Source organism: Mauremys reevesii, linkage group 19 (assembly GCF_016161935.1).
Source record: "Mauremys reevesii isolate NIE-2019 linkage group 19, ASM1616193v1, whole genome shotgun sequence".
Taxonomy (NCBI): domain Eukaryota; kingdom Metazoa; phylum Chordata; order Testudines; family Geoemydidae; genus Mauremys; species Mauremys reevesii.
In genome coordinates, this window is record NC_052641.1 from 6170296 (window position 1) to 6184684 (window position 14389).

The 14389-nt window shown below is 46.0% G+C and overlaps 1 protein-coding gene across 4 annotated transcripts in view; it reads left to right on the top strand.

The window, feature by feature from the left end:
* FAM166A (family with sequence similarity 166 member A) overlaps positions 1 to 14389 on the top strand; it is a 61428-nt gene that overhangs the window by 33254 nt on the left and 13785 nt on the right. For all 4 annotated transcript variants that reach the window (XM_039506440.1, XM_039506442.1, XM_039506438.1 and 1 more), the window contains one exon: positions 7545 to 7639. In XM_039506440.1, coding sequence (XP_039362374.1) covers positions 7545 to 7639 — 95 coding nt within the window. The remainder of the gene's footprint in view (positions 1 to 7544; positions 7640 to 14389) is intronic.

Below are 14389 nucleotides of genomic sequence, written 5' to 3' on the forward strand. Positions count from 1 at the left end.
TGCTGTGAGTCTTTGGTAGAGTTTGAATGTGGTGCCAGACCAGTCGGTGCCACAGGGGCACTCCGCACTGAGGACGACGGTGCCGAGTCTTGGCGCGCAGAGGAAGGGACCAGGCTAAGTGCCGCCTCCATAAGGAGCTGCTTCAGTCTAAAGTCCCGCTCCTTCCTGGTCCTCGGCTGGAAGGCTTTGCAAATGCAGCGCTTGTCTGCTTGGTGGGATTCCCCCAGACGCCTTAGGCAAGAGTCGTGGGGGTCTCCCATTGGCATCAGCCTCTGGCAAGCCGAGCAGGGTTTGAAGTCCGGAGACCCAGGCATGGGCCTAGGTACCGGGATAGGGGAGAAGACCCTGTTCCCCCCCACTAATTAAACTAACTCTAACTATACTAAGTAATTCACAACTATTAACAACTAATCAGAAACTATTAACAGGTACTAAAGGGAATGCTAGGGAAGTGGAGATCAGCTAAGCTGTGCTCCACAGTTCCAACGACTGTCATGGGCGGTAAGAAGGAACTGAGGGGGCACTAGGTCGTCAGGGGCATATATCTAGTGCCATAAGGGCGCCACTCCAGGGGCGCCTCAGCCGACCCACCGAGTGTTGCTAGGGTAAAAATCTTCCGACGATCATGCATGCAGCGCACACACACCTAATTGGAACAGATATGAGCAACACATCTCGAAGAATTTATGGTTTTTTCTAGGTCATTGATAAAAATGTTAAATAGCATAGGGCCAAAATCTGATCCCTTCAGGACCCCATTAAAAACACACCTTTCTGATGATGATTCCTCATTTACAATTACATTTTTAGATCTATCAGTTAGCCAGTTTTTAATCTATTTAATGTGTGCCAGGTTAATTTTATATTGTTCTAATTTTGTAAATCAAAATGTCATGCCTGTATCAAGTCAAATGCCTTACGGAAGTCTAAGTACATTACAGCAACACTATTACCTTTATCAGCCAAACTTGTCATCTCATCAAAAAAAGATATCGAGTTAGTTTGACAGGATCTATTTTCATAAACCCATGATAAGTAGCATTAATTATATTACCCGCCTTTAACTCTTTTTGTTGACCAAATCCTATATCATCCACTTCATTATCTTGCCTGGGATCGATGTCAGACCAACAGGCCTATAATTACCTGTGTTATCTAATGCATCTTTTTAATTTATTAGCACAATATTAGCTTTCTTCTACTCTTCTGGTTTTTTCCTGTTGTTCCAAAACATATTGAAAATCAGCATTAGCAGACCAACAAGCTCCTGAGCCAGCTTTTTTTTAAACTCTTGAATGGATGTTATCCAGACCTGCTGATTTTTAAAATATCCAACTTTAGTAGCTTCTCTTTAACATCCTCAGACACTAGAGGAATGGAAACAATGTTATCATATGATATGGTTCCATCATCTGTTGTTTTTTTCTCAAATACAGAACAGAAATATTTAGTGAACTCACACCTGCCTTTTCTGCATTATTGATAATTCTACCATTTCCAACTAGTACTGGACCAATATAATTTTTAGGATTTTTTTGTTCCTAATATACTCGAAAAACTCCTGAATTTCTTTAACTCTGTTGGCCGTAGATTTCTTCTTGTGGCCCTTTGTTTTCTTTATCAGTTCTCTACAATTCATGGCTTCTGATTTATATTTATTACTATCAAATTCCTCTTTCTTCCACTTGTTATATATTAATTTTTTATAGCTGCCATCACATCCTCGCTAAACCAGCAGAGTTTTTTAACCAGCACAGACTTCTTCCTCAATTGTGGGACAGTGGCTTTTGGGGCATCTAGCAAAGTCTTCTTAAACAATTCCTAATTATCAGTCACATTTTTCTGATTAAATTTTTCCTCTCAGCTGATATGGCTCATAATTGTTTTTACCTTTTTTTCTTGCCCATTATAAAAAGGTGTATAAGGAGCCAGTCGTCCTGTTCCCTTGTGTGATTAGGTGGTCTGCAGTAGACACCAGCTAATACCCCATCTTGTGCTTTATCTGTTAGGATATTGATCCATAAACAGTCAAGATAATTTTCTTCCAAGTTATCCATCGCTCAGAAACAGGACATGCTACTTTTGAAGAGTGCCACTCCCCCTCCCCTTTTGCCCTCTTGCTCTTTCCAAAATAGGTTATAACCATTGATTTTAACATTCCAATAGTGTGAATCATCCCACCAGGGTTTAGCAATACTAAGTAGATCAAATTTATGCTTATAAATGAGGAATTCCAGCGCCTCTTGTTTGTTATCCAGGCTCCTGGCATTGGTCTATAGGCCATTAAAGAATTTCTTCTCTTCATATCCTTTGGTTCCTTGATTAATTTTGTTCTCAATATCTTGATTTTGTGCTGCTCAGTGCTTATATCTTCCCTCTTTTTACCTTTCCATTTGGTTATTAGTGTAACACGCACCTGACTACTCTAGCCAGCCTATCTCTGGGGTGATGGATCACCCTTCTACTGAGGTGGAAACCATCCAAGCTATACAGCCCCTTCTCCTCATAGCAGCTGAGCCAATGTTCCACAAAACCAAAATGCTCCACCCTACACCACTTACCAGTAGTTCACTTTCAGAATCTTCTGCATTCTGTCTTTTACGCGTGGGACAGAAAGGATCTAAAGAGAAGCTGGCTTAGCCTTAGACATCCACGCTTCCAAGTTTCCTGATATCATCTACGATCTGTGGGATATGCTGTGATGCAGTGTCATTAGTGCTACTTTGAACCATCACCAGTGGATCTTTTCCCATTGACTTCAAAAGCCTATCGACATCTCATGCCTAGCCCTGGGAATGCAGCACATTGTCCTGTTGTCTGCCTGTCCCTTGTAGAACTTTCTTTTGATTCTTCTGAGTATTGAATCCCCAAGAAGGATCATCTGTCTTCCTTGGGTGGTTGGAGAACTCTTTGTGGACAACCGTGATTTTCTTACAGGTTGGGCCAAGCTGCCATCCACAGGTGTGTCCTGTGCATCTCTCCATTCCCTTGGACCTGCTGGATCTTGAAAATTATCTTCCACAGTTTCCCCGTTGAAGACCTGGCATTGTTTTGAAACTTGGAGCTGTGTGGAATTCTTCCTGGTTCTATTCTCTCTGGTGGCCACAACCTAGCCATCCTTGTCTATCTCTAGCATATACGACTCCTTATATTGGGGGCGGGAGGCATGTAACCACTGTACATGTCTCCCCTGCCCAGTGATCCCCCACCCTGCACCCTGGGGCTGCAGCGCTATCCTTGCGCCACGTTACTGTGGGAGGGGAGGGGAGGGGCTCTGTCCTTCTCTCCCTGTGTCTTCCCCCCTGTGGCATCCCCCACACATTTGGCTACTGTCCTGGCAGCTGGGCAGAGAGCAGGATGGAGCTGGTTCTGCCTGAGAGCCTGGCTCAGAGTCAGTGGCGGCCCGCTCCCTGCCCTGGCTCAGCTGCCAGGGACAGAGGCAAAGCATGCCAGGATGGGGGGAGGGCTCCAGTTAGCTTGGCCCTGGTCAGTCTGGAGGGAGGTTTCTAGTGGAGTTCCTCATAGATCAGTGTTGGGACCAATCTTATTTAATATTTTTATTAATGGCCTTGGCTCAAAGAATAGGAGTGTGCTAATAAAATAAGTGGATGACCCAAAGTTGGGAGGTATTGCCAATATGGGGGAGGACCAGAATACCATACAAGTAGATCTGGGTGACCTTGAAAACTGGAGCAATAGAAATGGGATGAAATTTAATAGTGCAAGGTCATGCACTTAGGGACTAACACCAAGAAATGTTGCTATAAGGGGGGGCTTATCAGTTGGAAGCAACAGTAAAGAAGAAAGACCAGGTTGTACTGGTTGATCACAGGATGACTATGAGCTGCCAATGTGATGTGGCTGTGAAAAAGGCTAATGCATCAGGCAAGGTATTTCCAGTAGAGATAGGGAAGTGGTTATTGCCATTATAAAAGACACTGGTGAGACCTCATCTAGAATAGTACATGCAATTCTGGTCTCCCATGTTTAATAAATATGAATTCGAACTGGAGCAGGTGCAGAGAAGGGCTACTAGGATGATCCAAGGAATGGAAAACCTACTGTAACATGGTGTGCATTCACTTCCGTGGTGCCTCCTGCTGGTTACCTCAGGAATTAGCTCATCCCAGCCTTGGAGCGCCTCCTGCTGGCCGGTGTCTCCCTACCAATACCTACTTCCTAGGGTACGTCCATACTACCCGCCCGGGTCGACTTCTCGGAGTTTGATATATCACGTCTCATCTAGACGCGATATATCAAACTCTGAACATGCTCCCGTCGACTCCGGAACTCCACCACCGCGAATGGCGGTGGCGGAGTCAACGGGGGAGCCGCGGACTTCGATCCCGCGGCGTCTGGACGGGTAAGTAGTTTGAACTAAGGTAGTTCGAGTTCAGCTACGCTATTCGCGTAGCTGAACTTGCGTACCTTAGTTCGACCCCCCTCCCAGTGTAGACCAGGCCCTAGACAGTGTCCACCACAGTACTTCAGGCCCTGTGTCCCTCACCCGCCCACGGGGTGCCCTTTTTCCTAGATGCTGCCCCCCAGTATTACCCCCACATGCAGGATCCTCCCCTACCCAGGGAACCCCAATCCCTTAAACCCACCTTGCCTCAGTTACCCAGTGCAAGTCTTCATCTAGCCCCTTCCCTCAGGGGCAAACTGCAGTCTGAAGTGGTCACTCATCATCAGCTAGGGGGTTCGACCTGTTGCCTCTTCCTTCCCTGGCTGCCACCCCACAGCCCTAATACTTCTTCCAGCCCTGACAGCCAGGCCTCTGCCCGAGGGCTTGCCAGGCTGGAGCTCCTCCTGCCCTTCCCCAGCACTGCGCTGTCCAAGGTACCCTTTGCTCTTTCAGGCAGCCAGGCCCATCTCTCTCCAAGGCTGGAGAGAGACTGATGGCCTTCTGGCCCTGCAGCCCTTTTATAGGGCCCAGCCTGGCCGCCTCCCAGCTTCTTTCTGATTGTCTCTCAGCCCCAGCCCTCTCCAAGGGCTGGCTTTTAACCCTTTCTGAGCCAGAGTGGGGTGACCGCCCCACTACACCTGGCTTTTGAGAGGCGACTCAAAGAGCTTGGCTTGTTTAGCCTGAGGGGAGATATGACTGCTCTGTATAAATATATCAGAGGGAGAAATATCTGGGAGGGGGAAGAATTATTTAAGTTAAGGGCCAATGCTGACACAAGAACAAATGGATATAAACTGGACACTAGGAAGTTTAGACTTGAAATTAGACAAAGGTTTCTAACCATCAGAGGAGTGAAGTTCTGGAACAGCCTTCCAAGGGGAGTAGTGGGGGCAAAAGACATATCTGGCTTCAAGACTAAGCTTGACATGTTTATGGAGGGGGTGGTATGATGAGCCTGCCTACAATGGCATGTAGCTGATCTGCTATTGCTAGTAGCAAATATCTCTCACAGCTGGTGATGGGACACTAGATGGGGAGGGCTCTGAGTTATTACAGAGAATTCTTTCCCAAGTGTGTGGCTGCTGGATCTCCCCCACATGCTCAGAGTCTAACTGATCGCCATATTTAGGGTCAGGAAGGAATTCCCCCCCGGGTCAGATTGGCAGAGACAGTGGGAGTTTTTTTGCCTTTCTTTGCAGCATAGGGCACTTGTAGATTTAAACTAGTGTAAATGGTAGATTCTCTGTAATTTGAAGTCTTTACATCATGATTTGAGGACTCCAGTAAATCAGCCCAAGATTATGGGTGTATTATAGAAGTTGGTGGGCAAGGTTCTGTAGCATGCAACGTGTAGGAAGTGGGATTAGACAATCATGATGGTCCCCCTCTGGCCTTAACATCTATGAGTAGCAGTGCCCTGACGAATCCAGGCCTCTAATGAGTGCTAATGTTACACCTTGAGAACAATGCTTGCTTTCTGGAAAGTTTAGTTTATTAAATCAAGTTTTATGAGGTCTACCACTCAGTGACCATACAGGCAAAATCTCTTTCAAGCATATTCTGTAACGTTCATGTTCTTAAAGTGAGAGCTTCTATTCTTCAAATTACCTACATTAAATGGAACAATAAAGCAAATATTAATACATACAAATTCAATTCTAAATATAGTGTTCTGGGAAATAAAACCATTTCATGAAGTACAATCATTCCAAGGTCATCCCAATAATTTAAGTATCGGGAGTAGCGGTGTTAGTCTGTATCCACAAAAACAACAAGGAGTCCTGTGGCACTAACAGATTTATTTGGGCATACGCTGAAGAAGTGAGGTTTTTTACCCATGAAAGCTTATGCCCAAATAAATCTATTAGTCTTTAGGGTGCCACTGGACTCACAATTTAAGATGGACTCGTATCTATATACATTCCACCAGCATTAGCAGGGATTAAACCATCCCATTCAGATTCACATCATAGAGCATTGTCACTTCAGCTATAGGAGTAACTAGCATCAGTGCTACCTTGCTATCCTCAGTGTGGCCCAGGCCACAAAGGGAGGCATAATACATGCTCTGCCAAACGGATCTACAATGATTTATTACAGTGTTGGGCATCATGACTCCAGGGTTTTATTCCTGGGTCTGGGAAGAGACTGGTCATGCAGTTAGACACAGCAGAGACAAGCACACAGATTGGCACATTCCTTCTGAAAGACAGTATGGCAACATGGATGAGGCTTAGGTCTATCTGACTGAGGTTCTGTTTTCAACTGTGCCTGGAGGGACTGTTACCTAATCCATGAAACATGTGAATGAGAGTTGCCTCCCCTCAGGCAGGGGTATGAGGCCTTCGTTCATAAAAAGGGTCGCAAAGTGCACACACACAAGTTATTTGTTTCTCTGCTCCCTCCCTGAGATGTTACAGACCTATGATGAGATGCCTGGCACTTGGAAAGGCTGAGCCAGAAGGTTGGTGCCTACTTTACAAGGCCACATGGGGTGACTGCACCAGAAAGTTATCTCCTCTTAATCCCTTCTGGGTGGGGGCAGAAAAGAAAGTACAGTCTTATGGGTCTGGAGTGGATGAGGTACATCCCTGGCTCCAATAGCTGAAGGTTTATGGAGCAGAATGACCTTGCCTCCAAAGGGAGCCTCTGTCTATGGGAGGAGGAGATTCTGAATTCTTTTTTTTTTTAAATTCTTTCCTTGTTTTGCCTTTTTCCCCCCTTTCTAGCTTCTTTCTTCTCTGATCCTCAGTGAGGAGTTGCTGGAGGGGAAAAGGAACATGAGGAATGAAAGAGGGACTTCATGTTTCTTATACTTGGCTATGTATTCCACTACGACATACCAGTCACAGGGCTTTTGGTTATGAAGAAACAGTATTTCTGTTCTCATTATATGGAGGTCATCTATAGATAAAGAGGCCCCTCCAGCTCACAGCATTTTCCCTGGGATAATGAAAAAAGCCATGTTTCAAAATGACCAATGGGTGTGAAATATCTGATTTTAAAATGTAATCTAGAGATGGTTTAAAAAAATCTGAATTTTGCCTAAAACGCTCCTGCTTGTATATTGTTGAGCCCCATACAGTGTGTACTGATGTGTTCGCAAGCAATAAATGTGCTCTCTTCTCTTCACCCAAAGGCTACACTGGATTTGTACCGCGCTTCACCTGGATTATGGGTGTTAACTATCTCAAGGGAGTTAAAGATGCCATGAATGAATTTGACAGAAATCAGGTAAATTATAGCAAGATGCATTTTTTCAACAAACTGATTTAGGCCTTGACCCATCTCCCATTGAGAATCTTTTCTTTGACTGTAACAGGAGCTGGATGTGGGCTCTTCTATATTCAGGATAAAGCTCTCCTAGGTAATAGGCTGAAGAAATGGCATTTGCCGTAACTGATTAGAATGAACTGAAAAGCTGTTCCATTTCTGATTTACCAACTAAGCAAAGTGCAACGATACTATATTAGAGAGACAAGGGGAGTAGGATAACATCTTTTATTTGACCAGCTTTTCTCGGTGGGACAGAAAACTTGTCTCTCCCACCAAGAGAACTTGGTCCAATAAACGATATTTACATCACTCACCTTGTCTCTTTAATTCCTGGGACTGACACAGCTACAACACAGCAGCATTACAATGATGCTGGATGGCTGCTAAGATGTACACCATAAATACCTGATAATAGGTAGCATGTCACTAGGATACTGCTAGATCATTTCCTTTTCTTCACTGAGCAACTTCAGCAGCTTCTTATAAGACCCAGGCTCTGTAATAATGCCCGAAGCACTCACTTGGGCTGTGTCTACCCTAGGAAATTAGGCTGGTATAACTACATTGCTCAGGAATGTAAAAAAAATCCACACCCCAAGTGATGCAGTTATACTGACCTAACCCATGGTATTGACGGCACTAGGTCGTTAGGAGGGCTTCTCCTGCCAACTAGCTACTGCCTCTCCGGGGGTGGAGTCCCTGCTCTGATGGGAGAAGCCTTCCCATCTGCAACATTTTGAGTGTAGACCTTCCCTTAATTCTAACTCAGAGCAGGGCCGCCCAGAGAGGGGGGCAAGTGGGGCAATTTGCCCCAGGCCCCGCAGGGGCCCCCAGGAGAGTTTTTCAGGGCCCCTGGAGCGGGGTCCTTCACTCGCTCTGGGGGCCCTGGAAAACTCTCGCGCGGCCTGGGCCCCCGGAGCTTCTTCCGCTCTGGGTCTTCGGCGGTGGGGGGTCCTTCCGCCCCCCACTGCCGAATTACCCCCGATGCGGGACCGGCCGCCGCCGCCGCACTTTGGCAGTAATTAGGCGGTGGGGGGGCCCCCGCCGCGGGTCTTCGGGGCACTTTGGCGGCGGGTCCCGGAGCGGAAGGACCCCCTGCTGCTGAATTACTGCCGAAGTGGGGGCCCCCCGCCGCCGAAGACCCCAGGGCCCCTGAATCCTCTGGGCGGCCCTGACTCAGACCTTCCTTGAATTCATGGGAGTTTTGCTTGAAGAAGCACTCTGTGAAGCCTAAACCTCGAGGTTAATCCCTCTACTTGCACTCTTCTAATTTGCTCACATTACCCAGAGATTGAAGAGAGATTTCTGGGTGCCGTTTTTAACAATTTATTATTCATTATTAAAAAGGGACCGTTTCAGTGTTGTCAGCTCTTGTGATTTTATTAAATCACTAGCACCTGGAGTCAGGTGATTATGTAATAGTCTCAGCTTTCATTTAAAACAAATAGTAAGTCACTGGTCTTCATGGCTGCAGAGAAAAACTTGAGAATTTGACCCAAATGCCCTCTAAATGTTCAGAACTAGAAAAAAATTAAATAACTTCCCCCCCAAAAAAATCTCATGATTTTGGGAGGCCCAACTCATAATTTTTTAATGTTTGAAGTTAGCAATACTCCCATTTATACTCCCATACAGCATTTCATGGTGCACTACCTTCTCCCTACACCACCTCCCTGTGAAATGTACCCTCTTGCTACACCTCATGATGTCCATCTTCTCCAATGAACATCACCCCATATTAATTCTTCTTCTTATCATTATTATTATTACAGTAGTGCCTAGCAGCACCCTGTAATGTTCTGCCTTTTGTGTTAAATCCCACCTCACACCCCCAGTGATGTCCCAGTGCTTCACTGTAGACAATTCAGTGAAAAGCTCTGCGCAACATGTGGCATCAGTCAAAAGAGCAAATAAATGGCTTGTGGAACTTAGTCAAAAGGTATCAAGGCCAACGGTTTAGTAGGATTCAGAAGCAAATTGGACACTTATATAGTTAACGAGATCATCCAGAATTACAGTAACAAAGATTTTAAAAATCCCAAGTGTTTTGGAAGGAATATGAACCCTTCTGCGTCAAGCCATGAAGCAGATGTTGTTCTCCACATTAACAAGAGGAGAGCTTGTCTTGTGTTCTTTATTTGAACTTTACATCCAGCTAACAAGCACACACACCAGGCAGCTCTCTTCTTATTAGCATTCATTGCATTGGGGTGTGAAGGGTGACCTTGACTTCATCAGGCAAACCCACACACTTACAGAACAATAGATGCTGCTCCACATACACTTCTCCTTTCACAAAACAATTAATTTTAAACTTTTCGGTTTGATCACTTACCTCAACACAACTAACCCTACAGAAAATCAACTGGTTTCAGTGTGTCTTTGCATTTTTTTAAATTGTTTGGCCACTCTGTTTTTCTGGGTGGCAAACAGGCCAGATAGCTGAAGGGCCTTGAGATTGAATTGCTCTTGCGATGGCATTGGTGTGTCCAGAGTGAAAGTAACTTAAAGGACTTACCGGTATGCCAGAGTCCTGAGCAGGGGGGCGGGGTCTCAACTGGAAGAGGTGGGGCCATTACATCCCCGGGTCCTTTAAACTGAGATTTAAAAGGTTCGGGGCTCCGGCTGCAGTAGCGGCACCTGGGAGCCTGGGACCTTTAAATCACCACCAGAGCTACCAGCTGTGGAGGTGGCCGGGAGCCCTGGGGCTCTGGCAGCAATTTAAAGGACCTGGGGCTCCAGCCACTGCTGGGAGTCCCAGGCCCTTTAAACCACTGGCTTGGGAAAGCCGGTACGGTCGACGGTGTACTGGCTCTTGCTGGTACGCCATACCGGACCGGCCCGGCTTACTTTCACCTCTGAGTGTGTCTGGCGTGTCATTACTAGTGAATTCAATGGCTCTGTGCTGGGTGGTCTGCAGCCCTGGCCTGGAGTCCTCAGTAAGCTGTTCCATTTCTCGGAGGGCAAGTTAGGTCACAGGCAAGCCAACAGGCTGTTAAACAGGTAGATTCACGGGCATAGTCTTCTCCTGGCAAGGCACTATGTCCGGGAACCACCGGAACCTGTGGCAGGTTTTGTGGTTTTGGCTCGGGTACCGCCCTCTTCCTGTTTTAATCTCATGTGATCTTGGGGCAAACCGCTGTATGGCTTGAGCCCAGTCTCCCCAAGCGTCAGGCCCATCAGTAGAAATTCTAACCATTTCTCCTGGCTAAAGTACCTAGCAGTCTTCTTGTAATGATTCTGTTTCTATCCCTTCTACCTTTCTTTTGTCTTGCTGAAGCAGAGTTTTTTTTATCATCTGAACCAGCTCAAGCCAGTGATAGGAGACTGGATGAGAAGCAGCTCTGGTCTGATTCAGTCTGATAATTCTTAGCTACCTATTCTGTAACCTCCAGTCACAACTGTCCATGTTCTCTGCAGCTCCTTTTTTCTTCCCTTGTTTCCCCATCTGTACTGACTGTTGTTGATGCCTTCTCTCCATCCTTGACTTCTCTGCCCTCTCTCCCATAGTCCATCCCACTAACTCTTGACCTTGACTCTGATCCAACATCCACATCCTCCTGTTTCCACAGTGTGGTACCTCTGCAGAAAATCAGACCCTTCACAGATAACTGTATCCTGTCTTCCTTCAGTTCTGCCTTCTTCCTTGACAACAGGATTGCACTTCCTCACTAAGACCCAGACCTTCAAACTCTGTTGCTTATTCAGCTCTGGTGACTCCCTCAAAATCTTCCCCATGCCCCATATTCCCTTCCTCTCAGCACAGGATCTCGCGGATATCTTTGAGAAGGTGAGAGCTGACCAGAAAAAGGAATTTTCATCCCACAGACAATTTTGAGATTTCAGGAAAAAACTGTCTTGATTTGGAATGAAAAGAAAAAATTTTTTTCATGAGACAGAAAACTCAGAAAAATTCCATTTTGGGATATATGAAATGGAATTTCTCAGCTCCCTGGCTGCCCACCAGGAAGGCTTTTGTCAATTTCACATTCTCCCTGGGTGCCATCATTTCAATTTCCCCAACAGAACATTAAAATTTTGGGACAAAATTTAAATTTTCCCACAGAAAATTTTGATTTTACAAAAAGGTCATTTTCTGTTGGACAATCTTTCCAAAGGAAATTTCCCAACTAGCTACAGAGAAGATTGATACAGTCTGTCCATCCTTCCCTAGCACCTTCTCACTTTCCCTCAACACTGATCTTTGACACAGCTGATCACTCCCTCCTCCTCTCTTCCCTTGACTTTAATGATACCAATCTCTCTTGGTTCCCCTCCTATTTCTCATTCCTTCTTCCACATCTTTTTTGCTGGTTCCACCTTCTCCCCACCCATAGTCTCTGTGCAGGGGAGGTGGCCCACAGGGTTGGGTCCCTACACTTCTCTCTATACCCTTTGCCTGGGTGACCTTAACCATTCCCATGGCTTGGACTATCCTCTCTATGATGATGACTCCCAAATCCACCTCTCCCCCCACAACCTCTCCCCCTCTAGCCAGTCTCATTTTGCTTTGCATCTCTGACATCTCACCCTGGATATCTCTCAGACAATTACAACTTTACATGAGTAAGAGAGATCCACTGATTTTCCCTCCTAAATCAAAGCATATTGGCCCTGGCAGCAGCTCCCTCAAACTCCTAAACTGAAATGTGTAGTGTCAAACCAGGGCAGTTGGGAAGCAGGAAACAGAAGCTGCTGGGTTTCTGCATCTCCTCCATCCCCCAAAGAAGCCTGACTGATGGAGCAGAAAGCAAGTTAGCAGCAGTTACTGTCTCTGTTACTGTTGGTAATACCACCATCTTGGTATTCATTCCATCTTCCAGCCTTCAGGTCACTATCAACCCTTCCATTCATTTCATTCTTCCCTTCCCATCTGGGCACCCATCCATGTTCAAACCTTGCTGTTTCTTCTTCCACTCCACTTCCAAGACATAACTCTTCTCTCACTCCCAACAGCAAAAACTCTAACTCATGCCCATATCATGTACTGTACCATCTTGATTATTGTGATCTCTTCCTGCTTGGCCTCCTCCTCACTCACATTACCCCCCGCCCCTGTAGGCCCTCTACAGTATAGCTGCAAAAATGATCTTCATAGCTGTCAGTCTGGCCCTGTCACCCCCTTCTTTGAAACTCTGTGCTGGTTCCTCCTCCATTCCATCAAATATAAGCTTTATCTGATTTTCCCATAAGCATCCTCAACTCTTTCCACACACTGTGTGTCTGGAACACCCTTCCTACTTTAATGCATGCAACTATAGCCTTAGCCTCATTTAAAATCCACCTCTTCTTTGATGCCCACAGTAAGCAAGTCAACAATGTTCAGGGTTTTTACTTCTTAACTGCATGACCATATTGCTGTAACTCACGTCTTTCCAAGCTTCAGGCTTTCCCCTAATGCTTGACACCTTCACCTTGTGTCATGTAACTTTACATTGTAAATTTATATTGTACAATTTTAAGGGCTGGGATTGTGTATTTTTTTAATAAAGCACCTAGTAGGATTTTGGGTACTATAAATTAATAACGTGTACTGCTCATATTTCTCGAGTTCTGGGTAAAAAGAAGGTAGAGCAATAGGCTCCTCAATATGGAAATCCAAATGAAGCTTGGGAACTAACCAAGAGAAAAAGAAAAATTCATTAGGTCTGGAGAAAATTAGGCAATGAAAATATACAATTCATACTGAAGAAAAAGATCTAAAAGCATGTCACATACTAATATTATACACATTATCACTTAGATCTCGGCATCATTGTGAAAAAACAGTTACCTTTCTGTAACTGTTGTTCTTCGAGATGTGTTGCTCATATCTATTCCAGTTAGGTGTGTTCATGTGCTGCATGCACAGATGTCGGAAACTTTTTCCCTAGCAGCTACCTGTTGGGCCAGCTGGGGAGCCCCCTGGAGTGGCGCCGATATAGCATCCTATATTAGACCCTGCTGGCCAACCCCCCTTCAGTTCCTTCTTACCACCCATGACGGTTGTTGGAACAGTGGTCTCTTGTTTCTCAAGTGCTCCACTAATCCCTAGCTTTTCTCTTATCTTAGTAGTTACCTTTGTTAGTTAATCATTGATAGTGTTAAGTGTTACTATAGTATTAAGTGTAGTTTAGTCGTGAGGGCAGTTTCGCACTCAACGACTGCCCTGCGGGACTCTGGGGCATGCAGTCCCAGGGCTTCAAACCTTGCACTTCTTGCAGCAAGCCCATGCCTACAGCGACCCCCACGACCCATGCCTTAGGTGTCTGGGAGAGTGCCATCAGGCTGACAAGTGTAAAATCTGTAAGGTGTTCAAGCCCCGAACAAGAAAAGAGAGGGAAATCTGGCTCAAGCAACTCCTCATGGAGTCCGCATTGCATCCCTCTCAAGACGCGGGACCGAGCGCTTCGGTGCGCAGTGCTCCCTCAGCGGTACCGGCCACGGCACTGCAGAAGATCCCATGCCTGCCTCAGGACCGTCAATCTCCCGGGCCCCAAAGATGCCCACCCTGGCACCGTTCCCACTCCCCAGTCGCTCAGAAAAAGCAAGCCTTGGGAGCACCCTCTGGTAGGCCTGAAGCGGTCGCTCTGGCCCCAACTGGGTAAGCTTCGAACCAGGCCTCTAAACCAGACAAGACCGCTAGACCCTGGTCTGTTCATGCCAGCCCCGCGCAAGGGTCCGCACAAGTGGAAGAGGTTATGTTGCCTTCCACTCCAGATACCTTTG